The 18,585-nt window shown below is 39.3% G+C and overlaps 1 protein-coding gene across 1 annotated transcript in view; it reads left to right on the forward strand.

Moving 5' to 3' along the window:
* LOC103607889 (SLIT-ROBO Rho GTPase-activating protein 1) overlaps nucleotides 1–18,585 on the forward strand; it is a gene marked incomplete at its 3' end in the record, with an annotated part of 70,337 nt that overhangs the window by 17,138 nt on the left and 34,614 nt on the right. Inside the window, exon 4 of the mRNA XM_008592349.1 lies at nucleotides 16,472–16,534. Coding sequence (XP_008590571.1) covers nucleotides 16,472–16,534 — 63 coding nt within the window. The remainder of the gene's footprint in view (nucleotides 1–16,471; nucleotides 16,535–18,585) is intronic.

An 18,585-nucleotide genomic window follows, 5' to 3' on the forward strand; every position in this document is an offset into this window, starting at 1 on the left:
GATCTTTCTAACTTCAAGCAGAGCCCATCACTTCTTTACTCAAACCCCCTAATGGCTCGCACTTCACTCACATTGGAAGTCTACTTTCCCACCTCCCCTCCCCAGCTTTATCTTTGTCTATAGCGCTTATCCCTTTCTGACATATATTTACTTAATTATTTGTTCACTTTCTGTCTCCCCTCAATTCCAATGTAAGTTCTTGAGGGGAGAGAACTTTGTGTTGGTCACTGAAACAGTGACTGGCACAGAGTAGGTGATCAGCACATATTTACTGAATGAATAAGTAATGAATAAAGACTTATATCTGTATTAGAAACCAGAGATGAGTGACATCTGCATAACAGAAATTTCAAGACACTTTAGCAGGAGCCAGTATTGGCAGGGCTGGATTTAAGCAACACTATAACGTCCAACCTACTTCCTGAGAGAGAAGTATCAGAGAAGGTCTTAGCAGTAACCCACCCTCAGAGGCAAGGGTCAGCGAGGAAGATTGATGAGACTCCTCACTGGAACATCCTCTCTGTCCTTTCATGGGTTAGCAGCCCTGGGACAGTGGTATGAGGATGCACCACAGTTTTCCTTTGCAACCACAGGCACCATGAGACTCATAGTAGGATTCCTATGGCACAGGCTCCCACCTGACTCTCCCAAATGAAAATTGCCTTTAGGATTATTTAAATTTTTTTCATCAGTTCCTTGAGATATCTAGAAATCCATTTGGTGTAAAAACTAGTCAAGATCTGTCTCTCAAAATCAAGCTCAGCCTCCTCTTTGACTCTTAAGACAATACCAGGCAAACATGGACTTCCTTAGAGAGATAATTATGCAAAAACTTACAGAGATAAGTATGAGTAAATAGAGAGGAATCATAGTTCCTTTGAAAATATGCTACCATTTCTTCATTCACTCATCAATGCATATTATTGAAGCTTTCTTTATCTCAGCCACTCTTCCAGATGCTTGGGATACAGCAGTGACTAAGACAGACATTGTCCCTGCTCCTCGGATCTTATGGTAGGGGGTGTAGACAATTAAAATATTGTTACAGAACCACATATTAACTGTACAGATCCATAGAGAAGCCCCTCACTTCTTATGACTTGGGGGTCAGGGAGGGTGAAACTTGAATAGATTATCAAGAGTTAGCTAGGTAGGGCCAGTGAGAGCGAGAGAGTAGGGTGGCAGGAAAGGAGTACAAAACTGTCCCAGGAAGACACAACATATGTGAAGAACCAGAGGTATGAAAGAATATAGATTTTAAGGGGGGAAAAGGGTGTTCTTTGTGGATAATTCAAAGAATGAGGAGGCTCTCCCTTGGTGTGCCAGTAAAGGCAGAGGAGCAGACAGATTTGAGTGGTACATAGGAGAAGGAATCTATAGGCCTCGGCAGTCGTGTGCTGGGGTGGGAGAAGGGAGGATATGTAGAGGAAGCAGTTAAAGGTGACATCCAGCCTTTGGCTATTGTTAGGGTGATAGTACTCATATGAGAGGAGGAGGTCTGCGGCACAGAGGTTGTGATGGGAAAAGGATAGTGGGAAAGGTAAGTTTAGTGTCAGATGTGCCTGTGGATAACTGGGTAGAAAAGTCCCTATGCAGACGAAGAGCTTCAGAAAAGAGATCAAGACTGGTGAGTTGGTAATCTTCAATATGTGTCTGGTAATCAAAATCTTGGGAGTGTCTGAGTTAAGCCAGGGGGAATATATATAGGGGAGATGGGAAGAGTAACTGTTGGGAAAACTGAATAGTTTGGTCAGGGCCTTCAACTTGGGTCCCATTGGGTGTGATTTAGCACATCCATTGTAAGCAAATTGTGTGTGTGTGTGTGTGTGTGTAGAGTTAGTGCACATGCGCACCAATGTATCTTTTTAGTTTTGTTGCTATTCTTGTGTTCTGCAGAGAGAGAGAAAGAGAAGAGAGGAGTTTTAGTGAGGCAGGCAGGCAGGCGTCGGCCTCGGGTGTCGGCCTCGGGTGTCAGCCTCAGGCATCCACCCTGCACGTTACCTCGCTCGAAGACCTGCGTGAAGGGGTCTGGTGACCCAGCCTAATGTGTGTGGTGTCTGGTGACCCAGCCTGGCATGTGAAGGGTTTGTGGCCCAGTCTGTAAACGGGCTTGAGGAGTCTGGGAGCTCCAGACCCAGCCTTAACTTGACAATCGGCCCAGTCGGTGCAGGATTACCAGCAGGTAAAAAAGCCCAACAACTAGCATGGTCGCCTAGCTTTACAGTATCCAAGAAAAACTCAGCAAAACCAAGAATGAAAGGATGAGAAGAAAAGTATCCTTTATAGTGATTGAGAAGGATCAGCCAGAGAGGAGGGAAGAAGCCCAGGAGAGTGAGGTTTCTGGGAAGCTAAGAGAAGAAAATGCTACGAGGAGGAAGTGTCAGCACGATAAAGTCTGAGACATGCCGCTGAATTTAGCAGCAAAGGGTCTTCAGCAACCCCGGCCAGAGCAGTCTGAGTGGAATGGCAGGGACTGAGAAGTAAGAAGAAGTGAGTGAGTTGGTACAGAAAATATAGACAATATTGTCTAGAAATATGCCTGTGAAGAGGAGGAGAGACAATGGAGGTGTTTGAAGGAGAACATGGGGTCAAGAAAGTTTTTCGGTTTGTGTGGTAGTTTTAGGATGTGAGGACAGAGCTAGTTTAAAATGTTGAAGGGAAGGAGTCATAAGAAGGGAAAGCTCAAGGTGTTAGGAGAGAACAGATGTAATTGACTGTCTGAAACCCTACAAAGGGGGCAGGTAAGGGACCCAAAGGGCAGGCAGAGGCAGGGCCTTTGGCAAGAGAGAAGAGAAAAGAGTCGGTGTGGATGCAGATAGTTTAGCAGGCGTGGATGGCCGGATGTTGCGGAATTCTCTGTTCCTGTTTCTTTGTGACGTTGGAAATGATGTCGTCTGATGAACAAGAGGAGAAGAGTTGGGAACATAAGATTTGAAAAAAGAGACGATTGTAAACAACTGCTGGAGAGACAGAGAATTAAAAATAAAAGAAATGTAATATGAGAAAAATTTCCCACTTGACAAAATATCACAGCCTGAAAAACTAGTGTGAGTTTGCAAACAAACTTACCAAAAAGAGAAACACATAAATATATCTTTTTTTTTTTTTTTTCTTGTCCTTTTGACCGGCTGCACCGTGCTCAGCCAGTGAGCGCTGTGAGTGCACCGGTCATCCCTGTATAGGATCCGAACGCGTGGCGGGAGCGCCGCACTCTCCCGAGTGCGCCACGGGCTCGGCCCCATAAATATATCTTGATGGTCCTTTCAAGATCCAGGCTTAAATGGATTCTACAAACATCCCGTAAAAAACATCCTCTTTCCCAAAAAGAACACAAGTTAGGTCTTATATGTAACATTAAATGTCAGAAGATGATGGAGCAAAACCTACAAAAGCAACTGAAGGCAAGTTACAAGCCCAACATTCTCTATTCAATCAAGTTGTTTTTCGTTTTGAAAAGTAAATGAAGGGCCGGCCCGGTGGTGCACTGCTGTAGTGCACTGCTTGGGAAGCGCGGCGGCGTTCCCACCAAGGGTTCGGATCCCACATACGGACCGGTTCCCGCTCATTGGCTGAGCGAGGCGCGGGAGCAACACCGAGGGTTGCGATCCCGTTGCTGGTCCCGGCCCGGTGCGGGGGCGACACTGAGGGTTGCGATCCATTGCCGGACATGGAAAAAGACAAAAAAAAAAAAAGAATAGATGTTTCTATTTTTGCAAAAAAACATTATTCGGATTTTAATAGGGGTTGCACTGACTCTTTAGATGGCATTGGGTATTATAGACATCTTCCAGTTCATGAACATGAGCTATCTTTCCATTTACTTATGTTTTATAATTTCTTTCAGCAGTATTTTGTAGTTTTCATATTACAAGTCTTTCATCTCCTGGGATAAGTTAATTTCTGAGGATTTACTCTTTTTTGAAGGTATTACAAATGGAATTGTTTCCTTAATTTCATTTTTTGATTATTCATTGTTATTATATAGAAATGAAACATGTCTGTATGTTAACATTTTATCCTGATTCTTTGCTGAATTTTTTATTAGTTCTAAGAAGTCTTTTGTGAAAACTTTAGGGTTTTCTACATATAAATCATATAATCTGTGAATAGAGATAATTTTACTTTTTTCTTTCCAGTTTAGTAAATGAAGAGCAGTCGTAAATATGTAGTATACTTTCCTGGATATATGCTTAGTTGTGGTAGATTTTGTGCAGAATTGGCCCAAATGATCCTCTTTCCTCTATCCCCTCCCTTGCGTAGTCCTCACCCACACTGACTGTGGGCCTGGCCACATGACTTGCTTTGGACAGTGGGACACAATGGTAAGTGTGAGGCAAGCAGATACTTGAAGTACTTTCGCAGTGGGGCTTGCGCTCTCTTGATGCTTTTGGAACCCAGAGACCAACATGTAAACAAGTCCTAGCTAGCTTCTGAATGAGGGCAGCTGAGGCATCTAAGTGACAGCCAGCCAACTGCTAGACATAGAAATGAGGACTTTTTAGATCATCCAGTTGCCAGTTGACCCCAGCTGACCACAAATGCAAGGGAGAGCACAGCAAAGCCAGTCCAGAACAGAAGAATCTTCCAGCTGACCCACACAATCATGAGCCAGGTAAAATGTTGTTTTAAGCCACCAAGTTTTAAGTGCTTTGTTACACAGCAAAAGCTAAATGATACACTGGATAAAGACCTGCGTCCTCCAAAAAAGAAGATGAAATCAAAAGAAAAACATGGGTTCTGGGTAAATAGAGTAAACTCATCCTATCATGTCTTTCCCACTGAATGCTCTGTTAGACCTGGACAGAATGACTGCAGCAGCAATTTGAAAACTCTGAAAATTAAATAGTAGTAGATGGACTGAAGAAGACCAGAGTTTAAAATCCCACCATATCAGCAGTAAGTTTCCCATTTTTTTCCAGCCTAGATGCAAGGCAGCTAGAAACCTGGAAGTAGACGTCAGGCATGAACATAGAGAGCTCTAGGAGAAGGCTTTAGTCGTGACTCAAAGAGCAGAAAAGGGAGAGTAAAGAATATCCCGTTTTTTCTTTTCCTTTCTTCTAATTCCTCATACCCCAGTCCCCAGACAATCCCACAGTGTCACCAATAGCAGCAGTGACAGCAAGAGGGCCCACAAGCACCTAAAACTCTGAAAGAGAGGAACTTTACCCCTCAATCAAATGAGCTGTGGTCCCAGAAGGTGGACTGAACACCTGTTTTTCAATTTTCTCTTTGTCCTGCTGCCACATGTCCCCAGATATGGGCACAATCATGGGAAGTGTGTGGCCAAGTAGAATAACTAAAACCCCAGCTTTCCAGTTAAAGGACTGAAAAGCCCAAGGAACCAAATAGTACTGGGGACATTGCAGAGAGGGTGAAGATTGAAAAAGCAATCCCCACAAAGTTCTTTATGAACTTCTGAGCCCCTAAGCTACACGTGAATGTGTCTGACCTTAAACAGTATACCTACCAAAGACTTTGGGAACTGAATGAAAGGATAGAATTACTGCCTGGGTTCCAGACTGGCCTCTGGCTGGTGCATATGCAGGATAGATCCAAATAACACTGCAAACATGTTGGAAAGAGAATTGACACTGAAACCACAACCCATAGAAGACTGGTCAGAATTTGTATTCTGAATCCAACCAGATTGATTTCCTGATAAAACAAAAATATTAACATTCTATATATGGTTTAAATAAGACCCAAAGTCTCATAACATAATATTCAAAATATCCAGAATACAATCCAAAATTACTCAGCATACAAAGAACTAGCAAAACCTCAATTCACATGGGAAAAGCAACCAACAGACACCAATTTTGAGATGACACAGATGTTTGAATTATCTAACAAAGATTTTTAAAGCAACCATGATAAAAATGTTCCAAGAAGTAAGGGCCGTCAGGGGACACACTTTTGAAATAAGTGGTGGAAAGTCTAAGCACAAAATAGAAGCTATAAAGAAGAGCCAATTGGAAATCTTAGAACTGAAAAATTCAACAACTGAAATTAAAATAAAATTCACTAGACAGGCTCAATAGCATGATGAAGATAACAGATTGAAGTTAGATTAACAGAAATTATTCAGTCTGAATAGCAGAGAGAAAAAAAGATTGAAAAAAATTAACAGAGCCTCAGGGATCTATGGGATAATACCAAAATTTTAGTCTGATTTGCATCATCAAAATTCTTAAAGGAAAGGAGAAAGTGTGGTGTGGAAAAAAATAGTTGAAGAATAATTGCAAGAAAGCTTCCCACATTTAGCAAATGACATAAAGTTATATACTCAAGAAGCTCAGCAAAACCAAACTAGATGACTCCAAAGAAATCCACACCCAGACACATCATAATCAAACTAAAAACTACAGACAAAGACAAAGATATTGGAAGCAGCCAGTGAAAAGTGATACATTACTTATGGGGGAAGATCAATTCAAGTGATTGTAGGATTTTCTACCCACTAAAAGCTAGTAGCACCTCACAGGTTGTGACAACCCAAAATGTCTTCAGACATTGCCAAATGCTCTCTGGGGCAAAATTGGCCCCAGATGAGAAATATTGATCTAAATTAATTGAGTCTTCCTCCCCCTAAACAGATCTTTTTTTTTTTTTTTAAAGAAATGTTTGTTTTTCAATCATAGAGTTTACAACTCTAAATTAAATGAACACACGTGGTGTACATCAAAGGCACCCGGTCCCTCACTTCCCATAAAAAAGGAATTTAAAAAAATGTTGTTCAGTACTAGGTTTATTCAAATTCAGTTATTTATAAAAGTAACAACACTTAATCAAGTTCATTTTGGAAGAGCCATAGACACACTGACTCTTTACCCATTTGTCCAAGAAGGAAGTTGCTGCCTAAAGAAAGGAACTGATGAGAGAACATTCCTGCCATATGTCGAGGTGTCTGCAGTTGAGATCAACAAATTCTAAAGCAACCTAAGAACAGTATTCTGGTTGCTAGCCAAGGTCTCTTACCAGTTGAAGACTATGTTTAATTCCACATGGTAAGATTCTAAACGATTTTTAGCAGCTGCAAGAAATGCCATATTGGGGTAGATTGCACATATAGCAAATATTTGAATTAAGAAACACTTGTGATACCTTGGATTATAGCAACCCAAAAATATGTATTTGCAGAACAGATACTGAATATGGCTGTCAAATTTATTTTAGTACCTTTTAAATCTCAACCAAAAGAAAAGAAATATTTTCTCATTATTAGAGAAGCAGTTAAATAGAAACAAGAAATTTTATCAACTAAATACTTTGTCAGATCAACTTGGAAACCTATAAAAAATAAAAGGTTTTGACACTGGACACATGAACTATTTAGCTTTAGAAAAAACAGTGCTGTTCAATAATTAATAGTAAGTAAATACATGCACTATTTTTACTTTTTAAACTTTAATAGTTTCAAGTGAACACAGAGAACCATAATTGACTAATGCACTGGCTTGAATAAACATATCCATAAAAATGTTCTCTTTTGCTCTATAGATGGAGATTGCAGGGGTCTACTAAAATAGTCAACTCTTATTTTTCAACAAAGTCTAATCATTCTACTCTACAGTCAGGACAAATCTATTGTTCTTCTGTTTCTCTTTCTGTTTTATTTTTCTGAAGCTTAACCTTACTGAAATCAGCTTTCTTTTCCAAAACAGAAAATAATATTTTATTATTCATTCAGCAAATCTTTATTGATTACCTTTATGTGATAGGCACAATGGTGGGTGCTAAGATCACAAAAGTGGGTAAGACACAAATCTTCAATTGGTACCCTGCAGGAGCTTAGAATCTAGTGAGGGAAGGAAATGTAGACATAAAATTACATTACAAACTGGTAACTGCACTTACAAATATAGGACCTAAGACCACAAGAGCACAGAGGATTGAGTAAGGCATTCTACGTAGGAAAATGGGGGAGCCTTCACAGAGAGAGTGACATTTGATCAAGCTCTTAAAGTTGGTAAGGTTTTACAGAGAAATTGGGGGAAGTACAGAGCAACCAGGAAGGGCAAGGTCCTGGATTTCTTATTTAGGAATGGAATGTTTTACATAATTAGGAATGGAATTGATGCTAGGGGAAGATGATGGTAGATGGGACTCTTGGAGGCTCCACCTACCCTCTCCTTAACTGTAGTGAGTTGTAAAGATGTATTATTTGGCCACCTCTTCTTTGCCTTGACTAAAAGCTCATATCTGTTACACAGCTGGCTGGGGTTGAGAGTGTAGCCTATAACATGGTGAAAAATATATAGTGGGGTAACAGCTATCTGAGGCCTAGAAAGGCAAATTGGGGGACACAAGAATTTTGAATCTGTTTGAGGAATTGGTATGTTGTCCTATAAGCAACTAAGGATGCCAAGAGAGATTTGAAAGCAGGGATATGACATAACTCAGCTTTGTTTTTTGGGAACACTGTGAACAGTAAATCGGAATGGGAAGAACCTTGTCTTGCGGAACCTAGTGAAGAAGCTGTTGCGTTAGTAATCTGGGTGGTAGTTTTTTCTCTGTCATGTGAATTATGGCCAGAGTGTAGTTCCATTCTTGTAAAAGAAAAAGAATCTAACTGTGATTCTAAGATCCTTGGGTTTACAATAACTGCACAGCCATAGGTTTGGACGAACTCCACAGATCAGGGCAATTGCAAGTGACTGCAAGTCACTAAGAGGTGTGTGTTGCCTCTTAGTCCGCCCAAGATCTCAGCCTCCACCCCTTGAAGTATTAAAAAAAGTGTACTTAATACCACTAGCTGCAAAACAATGAACAGTTATCTGGGAGGTAAGGAGAATTCACTCTGATTTCTGTAAACTGTGTCATATAAGGAACAGTTAAAGACACTGAGAATATTTAGTACAGAGAAAGTAAGTCTTAGATAGGACACAATAGCTGTCTTCAAATATTTGAAGACCTGTTGTGTAGAAGATGGCACAGGTGCACTAACGCTGTAAGGCCACAGAAGTTAAGATCAATTGGTGAAACTTAAGTTGAGACTGGGGTTACTTTGTAACTGAGGAAGACCTAACAGTTATTACGGTCTAAAGTCATTAAGGGGTATCTCAGAATTAGAGTTCTGCTTTGTTGTAGCTTTGCAATATTCTCTGGAATGGATTTTATTCTCCTTGATATTGTGCAAACACAGTTAAGTATTCCAAAAAGTCTTGAATTACGTTGAATTGACCAACATTCTGATTTGAAAGTTGACTGATGCATCAGCATTTAGAAAAACAGAAAGTGATTTCATGAGATAAAACAAAGACATGATGCTGAGCTGATAATAGCATCATGATAGTAAAAACTAACATTTATGGAATGCTTAGTATGTGCCAGGCACTCTGTTAAGCACATGACAATGGACATCTCATTTATCCTTATAACAAGCCTGTGGAATAGATATTATAATCTTTCCCATCTTACAGGTGAAAAAACAGCTCAGAGAAGTTAAAGATATTTAAATAGTCTGAGCCTGGGTCTATCTCGAAGATTTTAGGGGTCTTCTCCCCCTTCAAGTAGGCTGTCATTCCATGTGCAATTGCCCACTAACCACAAGTGTTTTCTAAATTGCTCTGGTTTTATCCAAAGAGCCAGGTTCTTAGTGAAAAGAACATTTACCCTACAGAAATTTGTCTTTTTCTATTCCTTAGGCTACTTATACTCAAAGCCATTGTGAGTTCTTAGACTGATTAATAAGCCGTAGTTCTAACATGGTGCTATTGGGATAAGTATAGATTTTTTAAAGGAAGTTTCTAATTTAGATTAAATTCTTAAAGATCACTTTGTTTATTAAAGGGGTTTGGTCCAGGAGTTATATAAATATAGAGATTTTGCTTGATTTAAATTGTTTGAATAAGTGTAAATCAGACTGGATTGAAATTGTTTTGTTTACTCCTCTGTCTCTCCCACTAGATTATACGGCCACTTTTCTATCCTTGGCACATAGAAGGCACTCAGTAAAAACTCACAGAATGAATGAGCAAATGCATGAGCAAGTACATGAATGAACTTATATCAGTATCTCAAAGAATCTCTGCCTTTGGCTTGCTAATCCAATAGATGATTTATAAATGAGCAAACCTTCTACTTACTGATTTATTTTTGTGAATAGTTCCTGGATTTTTCTTACCACAGTGCTATGAAGACTAAGTTCATGAGTTTCCTACACAATGTGGTCTAGTTCGCTTCACCACAGACTGTACTCATAACCCCAGCCACCTGTGGTGTGGATGTGAGCTTTTGGTCACACTGGGGAGCAGTGCAGCTTTGGATCTCTGCACAATCACAGCTGTCACAGGAAAGCCATCTGGCTTGACTGATAAATCAGTAGACTTAGGTTCTCTTACTGAAAAAAAAATGAAGAAAACATTATTATGGTAACAGTAATAAATTGTTAATAAAGATGAGTTATTACATTTTTATTAAGTTCAGCATATTGAAAAATGGTCTGGAAATATATTTCTGGTATTTTTTAGTTAATTATATTACATTCTGAACCAGAGTTTTATAACTCATTCTGATTTTAATAATTGGGTAGGTTTGTTTACATCAGCCACTGAGATTTATACTTAATTGATCATTCATTTATTTATCAGCATTGTGAGTAGAGAAATAACTCTAGCTTGTGTTTCTTGAAGAGTTAAGGAAATGAAAGATGAAAATGAAAATAACTTGTTTCATCCTACCTCCCTGTAGGATTTTAAATTTCAGCCTTGAGTTACTTTGTCTGTTAAAGTAGTGTTTATACCTGGGAGGTTACGAGTGACTTTGCGCCTTTCAAGTTGTCTGCTCACAGGCTGACTGCAGCAACAGCAGGCCTTTTTCACCTGGATATAGAATGCCACATCTGTCTAGCAGTTACATTAGTATTCTAGGACGTGACTCAGATAGTTCCCCTTATGATTAAGTTTTATCTTGTTTTGAAATGAAGCTCTAGTTCCTTTTAATGATGATTCTTCCTAATTTTCCCATGTTTTCTAGTGAGTTGGCATTTTGTCTAAAAGAATACTGATTATTTTTTTTCATTGGGATAAGGTAGGTCATGAGGCTAATTCCATGCTCTGTACAAAACCATTGCCTTGATAGAAGGGAAATGTACAGAAACAGTGTGAGTATTAACCAGAAACTCAGTTCAGAGAAAGTTCAACCCAACTTTCTCTGTTAGGCATCTTAGAAGATGCTCTTGGCTCTGTCTTTGGAGTTTACATGAAATAAGGAAATGTATTATTATAAAGTCACATGAACATGAGCTTTGGAAACGTAAAAGCACACATACTGTGGAAGCATGGCCTGACCCTTTAACCAGAATTTACATCTAATACTGACTAAGCATGAGACACTAAAATGATTTGAAACCCTCTCATTAAATATTTAATCTGTTTTTTTCTTTTTCTCTCTTACTTCCACTCTGACTCAGCATAAGGTCAGGATTCCTTGACTGGTCATCACAACAGATTTACGTTAAAAATACCTCTGTGAGAGGCCAGAGGCCCTGTGAATTGGTTATCCAACCACGTAGATTACTTAATCAATTGCTCAGTGTACTCAAATATGCTTGTATTAATTATGCTCTTTGTTCTATCTTTCTTTCCTTCCTGGGAGGTTCCAGAATAGGGGTCCTGGCCAGGGCTCACCCAGTGCAGCACTTACTACAGTGCTCCTTATAGAGAGCTGTTTTGGCATGTCTGGCTCTTCTGTGAGATTGTGAACTCTGGAGAGCCAAGAGCCAGGCCTTACTTAGCTCTGGGTCCCATTCATTCAACAAATGTATATCCAGCACCTGCAGTGTGCCAAGCACCAAAGTAGGCCTTGGGAATGCAGAGATGGTTAAGAGTGGTCCCTGCTCTATGCTTGTGAGAGAGAAGGGAATGGGATAAGCATAATAATAATGTTTTGTAGTAAGTGTTTGAGAAAATAGAGGCCTTGCAAAATTATTAACTTACGCACAGGCTGTAACAAGGTAGTTTGAACACAGGCAGTTTAATTCTTTTTTTTTTTTTTTAATTGAATCAAAATTGATTATACATATTTTGGGGGTTCAACATTGCAATATGTTGATCAAATCAATATTCCTAGCATATATATTGTTACAACTCGTAATTATTCTTTATGCCCCTTGTCCAATATCTCCCCATCACCAACCCCCCTCCTCCCCCACTAATTACCCTAAATTTCTTCTCTCCTTCTGAAAGAATAATGGTTACTCTGTTGATTTGTTGCCTAGATGATCTGTCCAATGCTGAGAGGGATGATCAGGTCCCCTAATATTATCATAGAGCAGATGCTTCTTCTGTCACTCTGAAATGGGCTTTGTGGAGAGAGACATCCTCTTCTTTTCTTTATCTCTGCTGGTGACTCTCCTTGTATCGATGTACTCCAGTGGCTGGCAGACCATCTGTGTGGTGGTTGTGGTGTCTAGCTGCTTTTGCGGCAGCCGTGGTTATTGTGGTGGCTGTGATAGGCCACCCACATGGAGGTGATGTTTTGGGCATGCTCCTTGGCACTGGCAGTGTGCCTGGTTGTGGGGAGTGTCTGGTCCTCGGCTCCCTGCCTCGGGACCCCAGGCGGGCTCCAAGGTGCTGGCGCAGTGTGCCTGGTTGTGGGAGGGGGGTCCATCACTCAGATCCATGCCTTGGGTCCCTGGGTGGGGCCCTGAGGTGCTAGCAGTGAGCCTGGTTGCAGGAGGGGGGTCTGTTCCCTGGCTCCATGCCCTGGGCCTCCAGGCAGGGCCCTGAAGTGCTGGAGGTGTGTCTGGTTGTAGACAGGGCATCTGGTCCCCAGATCCATGCCTTGGATTCTCAGATGGGCCCCAAGGTGCTTGCTTGCATGGTGTGCCTGATTGTGGGAGGCGGGTCTGGTCCCCTTCTCCATGCGTTGGGCCCCTGGACTTAATTCCCTGTGTAAAAGTTATTTTAATCAGCTAATCTCAAGTAACATAGAAAATACTTTATTTCAAACACATGTCATTTTATAAAGTGTTTTTTTCTCTTGTACAGAGGAACATTGATTGCTTTCCATATATCAGTATCAATTCTTGTTCAAGAAGGGACCAGGGTCTGTTCTCACTGTTTTCAAATGTTTAATGAAATTGAATCCAGAGGCATATTTACCTATTGAATTTTGATGAACTTTTGACAATCCAGGTATTTTCTAATTAGAGGATTTCAGTTCGTTAGTTTACTAACTGTGCCACAGCAGGTGTGTTTTGTTTTAAAGGTTGCTTCTTTTGGGATCCAGAGCAGTATTTGGAAGAAATGATTGTTTCTCATTGTTACTGTCATAAAGTGGAGAAATGTGAGGGTACTTCAGAATGTTCGTTGAAAAACAGAATTTAAAGATAATACGAATCTTTCCATGCACTTTTTGACGACCCCTTGTATTTGACGTGGGGGTGGGGGTGGGGGTAACACGAGGTGATCTTGTCATTGTTCCTGTGCCATGATGATGGGGACCAGGTCCCAGCATTCGATCTGGGATGTGGTGTTGTGTCCAGCCCAAGTATCTGTGAATTTAAGGGTGTGTGAATTCATGTTTTATACATTAGTCACACGAACTAGTGCTTCTCAGAGCATGGTCCAGTTCTTTAACAACCTTTCCAGACTAAAGGAGTGGTAGTGGCAATAAAATGATTAATTTCTAGGTTATTTACTAGACCCTAGAGGGGTTTGGACTGTTATTCAAAGTGAGCAAAATAGGCAGAAACTTCAGTGCTGTGTCACGACGATAGTCAAGGGTCTACCTACCTGAAAGGAACTCCCCCAACTTTTCACAAAATCTAGAATTCCCATGGGATCTCCTTAGGGGCCTCTTTCATGAGCTGTATGTATCTTATCATGTTGGCTTCCATTTTCTAATGGCTATTTCTAATGGATGTTTCATTAATTCACTCAATACCACTAATAGTTAGGACCCCCAAGAAAATGGAACATAGGAAGGTAAGTTCTGTAGACACACATGGCAAGAAAATTTTAAAAAGCCCAAAGGCTGGAGCACAGTACTTGGGGTCCCTTCAAAGTCAGGGTCACCTGGAGGAATCTAAAGGCCAGGGCAATGGGAAGGGATATCAAACTCAAATCCACCAGTATCTACCAAGCACCTCCTACATGGAAGTTAATGGAGTAGGTGCCAGAAGAGATCAAAGGAAACAAAAATATGATGTGGCCTTTTCATTCAAGGGAGTTGCCATTGCAAACAGTATCTGGGAAAGAATTAAATAATTATAACATTTATGGAATGATTACCATATGTTAGGTACCGTTCTAAGTGCTATGTATGTATCATCTCATTAACACTTACAAGAACCCTGTGAGATAGGTACAATGACTATATTCATTTTACAGATCAGGAAACTGAGGCACAAAGTCTTTGAAAATTCAGAGCGGGCATTCTGACTCCAGAGTCCTTGCTTTTGGGCATTATGCTATACTGCCTCCCAGACAAACTTTATATATTTCAGGTCCTTGGAGAGGTGATAGAAAAGTGAAAGCATATGCTTGGCAGAGCCCAGTCTGTCTGCGATACCAGATTCCTTCTACTTCATTACTTGAAGTCTTATGAAATATGGAACATACAAAGAATCGTCTTGCTTGTTCTAAGACATTTGGTCTAGGGTAGCTTGGGGGAGGACCCTTATAACCCAAAACCTAAGTCTTTAATCTGACCCTAAATATTTGGGGGTTGGGGATAATTGCACCTAAAAGACTTTTTGTTGTTGTTGTTCTGAGGTCTCAGCCAAGAAATATTTTCTTTTTGGACTTGCTACCTGAAATGTGGATAGCTGAGTAGAGTTACTTGGTGGCCTTTGATCCCATTAGAGAGTTCTAAACTGGTGGCCCAGATCCTTGAATGAAACCTGATATTAAAATAACACCAAGCTGAAGTCATGAGAGATTGTCTTGTAATGTACACGTTCAGGATAACCGAGACTTAGGGAAAATAGAATGAGTTTCAGCTGGCTTCATTTGCTCACTTGTGACTGTCCTTCCACTCTTGAGTGATTCTTAATCTGCATCTACACGTATCAGGGACACAGCAAGACATAAAATCCCTCACTCCAATTTAGGGATTTTAGAAGTTTCCAGAGGTTGATAAACAGCAGCACTCTCTTTAGTACTCCGAGAAAACTCATGGACAGAGCTACTAATGAATTTGGATTTCTCAAAGTTCATGTGTGGCTCTGATGTCATCTTCCCACACTATTTTATCTTCCATGAATCTTTAGTTCCTTACATTTGGCCTTTTTTGAGGCCTGACCCAGTGACCTCATGTTTGCAGGTAGGCTCTATTTTATCTGAGTCGCAGTATTTTCATAAGGGTGATCCATGGGCCTTTCTTTTCCGCCCTTTCAGCAGTAGCCAGCAGACACCTGCAGCAGTTGTAGTAACTACTTTAGCTATTACACAAACACAGTATTTCAGCTTGTTTATGGACTCATTAAGCAAGTGTTTATTTTAAGCTTCCTGCCCAACAAGGGCCAGGACTAATGTGAGGTGCATCCTTAAATTCTGCATCCTAGGTGCCCACTTACCCAAGCACGGTGCAGGACCCCGGGCCCCAGAGCCGAAAAAGATATGACTCTTACCCTTGATACTGACAGTCCAGTGGGAGACACACAAACGAACCAGCAGATGTTGTTGTTATTGTCTCAAACTGTAGACTGAGCCATGCTACACATTTTTCCCATTCTCTGTAGCTGACTATGTAATGAACTCAGAACGGAAGGAAAAAAGAAAAAACTTATTTGACTATATGATTTCCTTTAAAATAACTTACAAATTTTGCTGAAAACAATATTCAAATACTCCTCCATCAAACTTTCAGAATTAGCCTAGGGAAGAATATTTTAAATGCTGTTTTTTTTACCAACTGGGTAGAAGAATGAAACTCTCTGCCTTTTTTGACTTAATAAAAAAATAATAATAAATGCAGAGGCAAAAGTCTGTAGACCTTAAATAGACTTACCATCTGACTACTTTGAAAGTGTTTTCTTAAAATTGTAGCCAGTCAAATCATTATTTTGGACAGGAGGAGTTAATTTCCCCTATGGTTTCTAACTTAGCTTTTGGGGAATCACACTGCAAAATTCTTTTGTGATGATACTGAGGTAGGAGGCTGGATGCTGAAGTTCATCTTTAGTGAATTTAGTTCTGCCAGCCAACTTCTAAGCAAGCATGATGCTTCGCCCTGCTTACTTTTCCTCTCTTTTGATAGTCCAATTTGGATGGTTGTGAAGCCGTTTAGGCTGTGCACTTGTTTGCTTCTGTCCAGCCTGTGGAGACCATCAAGGCACGTGGTCTAGCATTTCGAAATGGCCATTCAGCTGAAGATATTTATCACATCAGGGCTGTGTTGGCTTTCTGTTGTGTTACATATATTTTTGTATTTTCAGTCGATGGACTTTTTAAGATATGAATAATTTAGAAACAAGTTTCTAATACATTTTTAATATTCTTTCTTAATTTCTTCTTAATTACAGAGCAAAGAGATCGCATTCCAACTTCATGAGGATTTAATGAAGGTTCTTAATGAGCTTTATACGGTAAGCACATAATCTTTCTTCTTTTGCAAGAATTCTTGGTTTAGAATTTGGGTTTGTAGAAATACTGCTCATTTTAGGACCCATTCAAGCCAGAGTGTCAATGGATGCTCATCTGATTGAAATATGGGACCAAGTGAATAGATGCACACTACTGTATTTTTTTGTCACTCCCTCCCAATTTGGAGAGGCTGTGTTTAAGTAAACACATATAAACGCAGTCAGCACAGTTTAAGAAACTAGAGGAGAGGTGTCTCGGTGTCTCAGTAGGACGTGTTTTAACTGTTGGATTATATGCAATCTGTACATATATTCAGTTATAGAATGTTTTGCTTAAAATTGTTGCCATTCTGAGACTTGAGCAATTTAGAGTTACTTTATTATAATACTTTAATTTTTTTTCCATTTCAGTTCAATTAATTGTTTGGTTAATGATGTCGTATATTAAAATTACTTTTGAGGGTTTACCCTTTTTTGCCTCCTTGCAACAATTTTCTTTTTTTTTTTTAACTTATATTTTATTTACGGTACCACATATAATCAAAATAAATTAAATAATTTAAAATTATTTTTTAAAAACCTAAAACCAATGATTCTGCAAACTGAAATTAGTGATATGCTCATGTAAATATTTTTTTACACTTAATAATCATGTTATTAAATACAAACTCCTTCTGGAGGTGTTTGAGTAGTAAAAGAATAAAATACTATAATGAGAAATGAGTAATACTAATTTGTACTAATGATAGATGTTTGCATGTTCACTGCACAGGATTATTTGAATTTTTCTTTACAGGCAAATTAAACCTGAAACTTATTATTAAAATATTTTTCTTGATTTACACATTCCATTTGTTGCTAAAAAGCCACATGTGTAAAATACATGTTTGTGAATTAAATTTTTAATGCTCCATTGCCGCTTGCTAATTAAAGGAAACTGTAAATTAAACTTTTATAAAATGAGTAATATTTTTATAAAATGAACCTTCTAATTTTTTAATATGTGTGTGATAAATCTCTATTTTTATACAGCACATTTGCAACATCTGTATTGTAAGTTTAATTGATGGCTTATATGTGTTAGTTCTTCCTCTTGAAACTTTTAACTTTATATGCAACCTGCAAAGCTTCATGTTTTAAGTTTATATCCATATATATCAAATACTTGCTGAAGCTGAGTTTTAGATGATAAAGGCCAATTATGTATAAGTTAAATGAACATTGTGCCTCTGAGACTTTCAAAGGAGCATGAGCAGAAATTCTGTCTTCTTTCATTGACCTGTTTTAAAATGAGGACTTCTTGGCACTTTCCTTATGGTTCTCTTTGCTTGGACATTGTTTTACCTAGAAATATAAATCAATCCCTAATACTTTAAAAAATAAATCTGTTGATTGTCACAGCATTATGGACAAGAGCCTACTGATTATGGTCTGAAACTAGTAGTCCTAGTCAAAGCAACAGTGGCAAAGACAAACTTGATCATTGAATACAAGAAAAGTCAATAGAATGTCATGAAAATTTGATCTCAGTGCGGGACATGTGTAGTGAAATTTCTGCTAGATTCAGCCTATCAATTGGATTTAGACATTTAGCAGATTCTATATAATTGAATCAAGTAAGCTGACACCTCCTCAAAACTCTTTTCAATGTCAGTCTGAAAGCCTGAAGGAGCCAGGCTCCAGAAAAGGTCCCTAGAGTTTGAGTGACCTGTCAGAATCGTTTAACCCCTCAGAGTCAGTGGAGGAATTGAGGAATAGAGGAAACAGGCAATGAGGTTTTAATTATGTTGTCTGTAGATCACTTTGAGCTTTTGGGAAAATTTTTACTTTAACCAGAAAGTATATTTAGTCAAGGCCAGAGGCCATATTTCCTGGGGAGAGAACTTCATATCACTGGCTTTCTCTCTCTCTCTCTCTCTCTCACATACACATTCTTTTTACTCTAACAGGAGCTATGCTGTTTGGTCTCTCCTGCACTTTACATTCAGATACACACATTTTGTCTTGTTCAAATGAATCTATCCCTTATACATATTTAGTTTACTTAGGAAAGA

This window comes from Galeopterus variegatus, unplaced genomic scaffold (genome assembly GCF_000696425.1).
Source record: "Galeopterus variegatus unplaced genomic scaffold, G_variegatus-3.0.2 Scaffold7808, whole genome shotgun sequence".
In the NCBI taxonomy this organism is placed as follows: domain Eukaryota; kingdom Metazoa; phylum Chordata; class Mammalia; order Dermoptera; family Cynocephalidae; genus Galeopterus; species Galeopterus variegatus.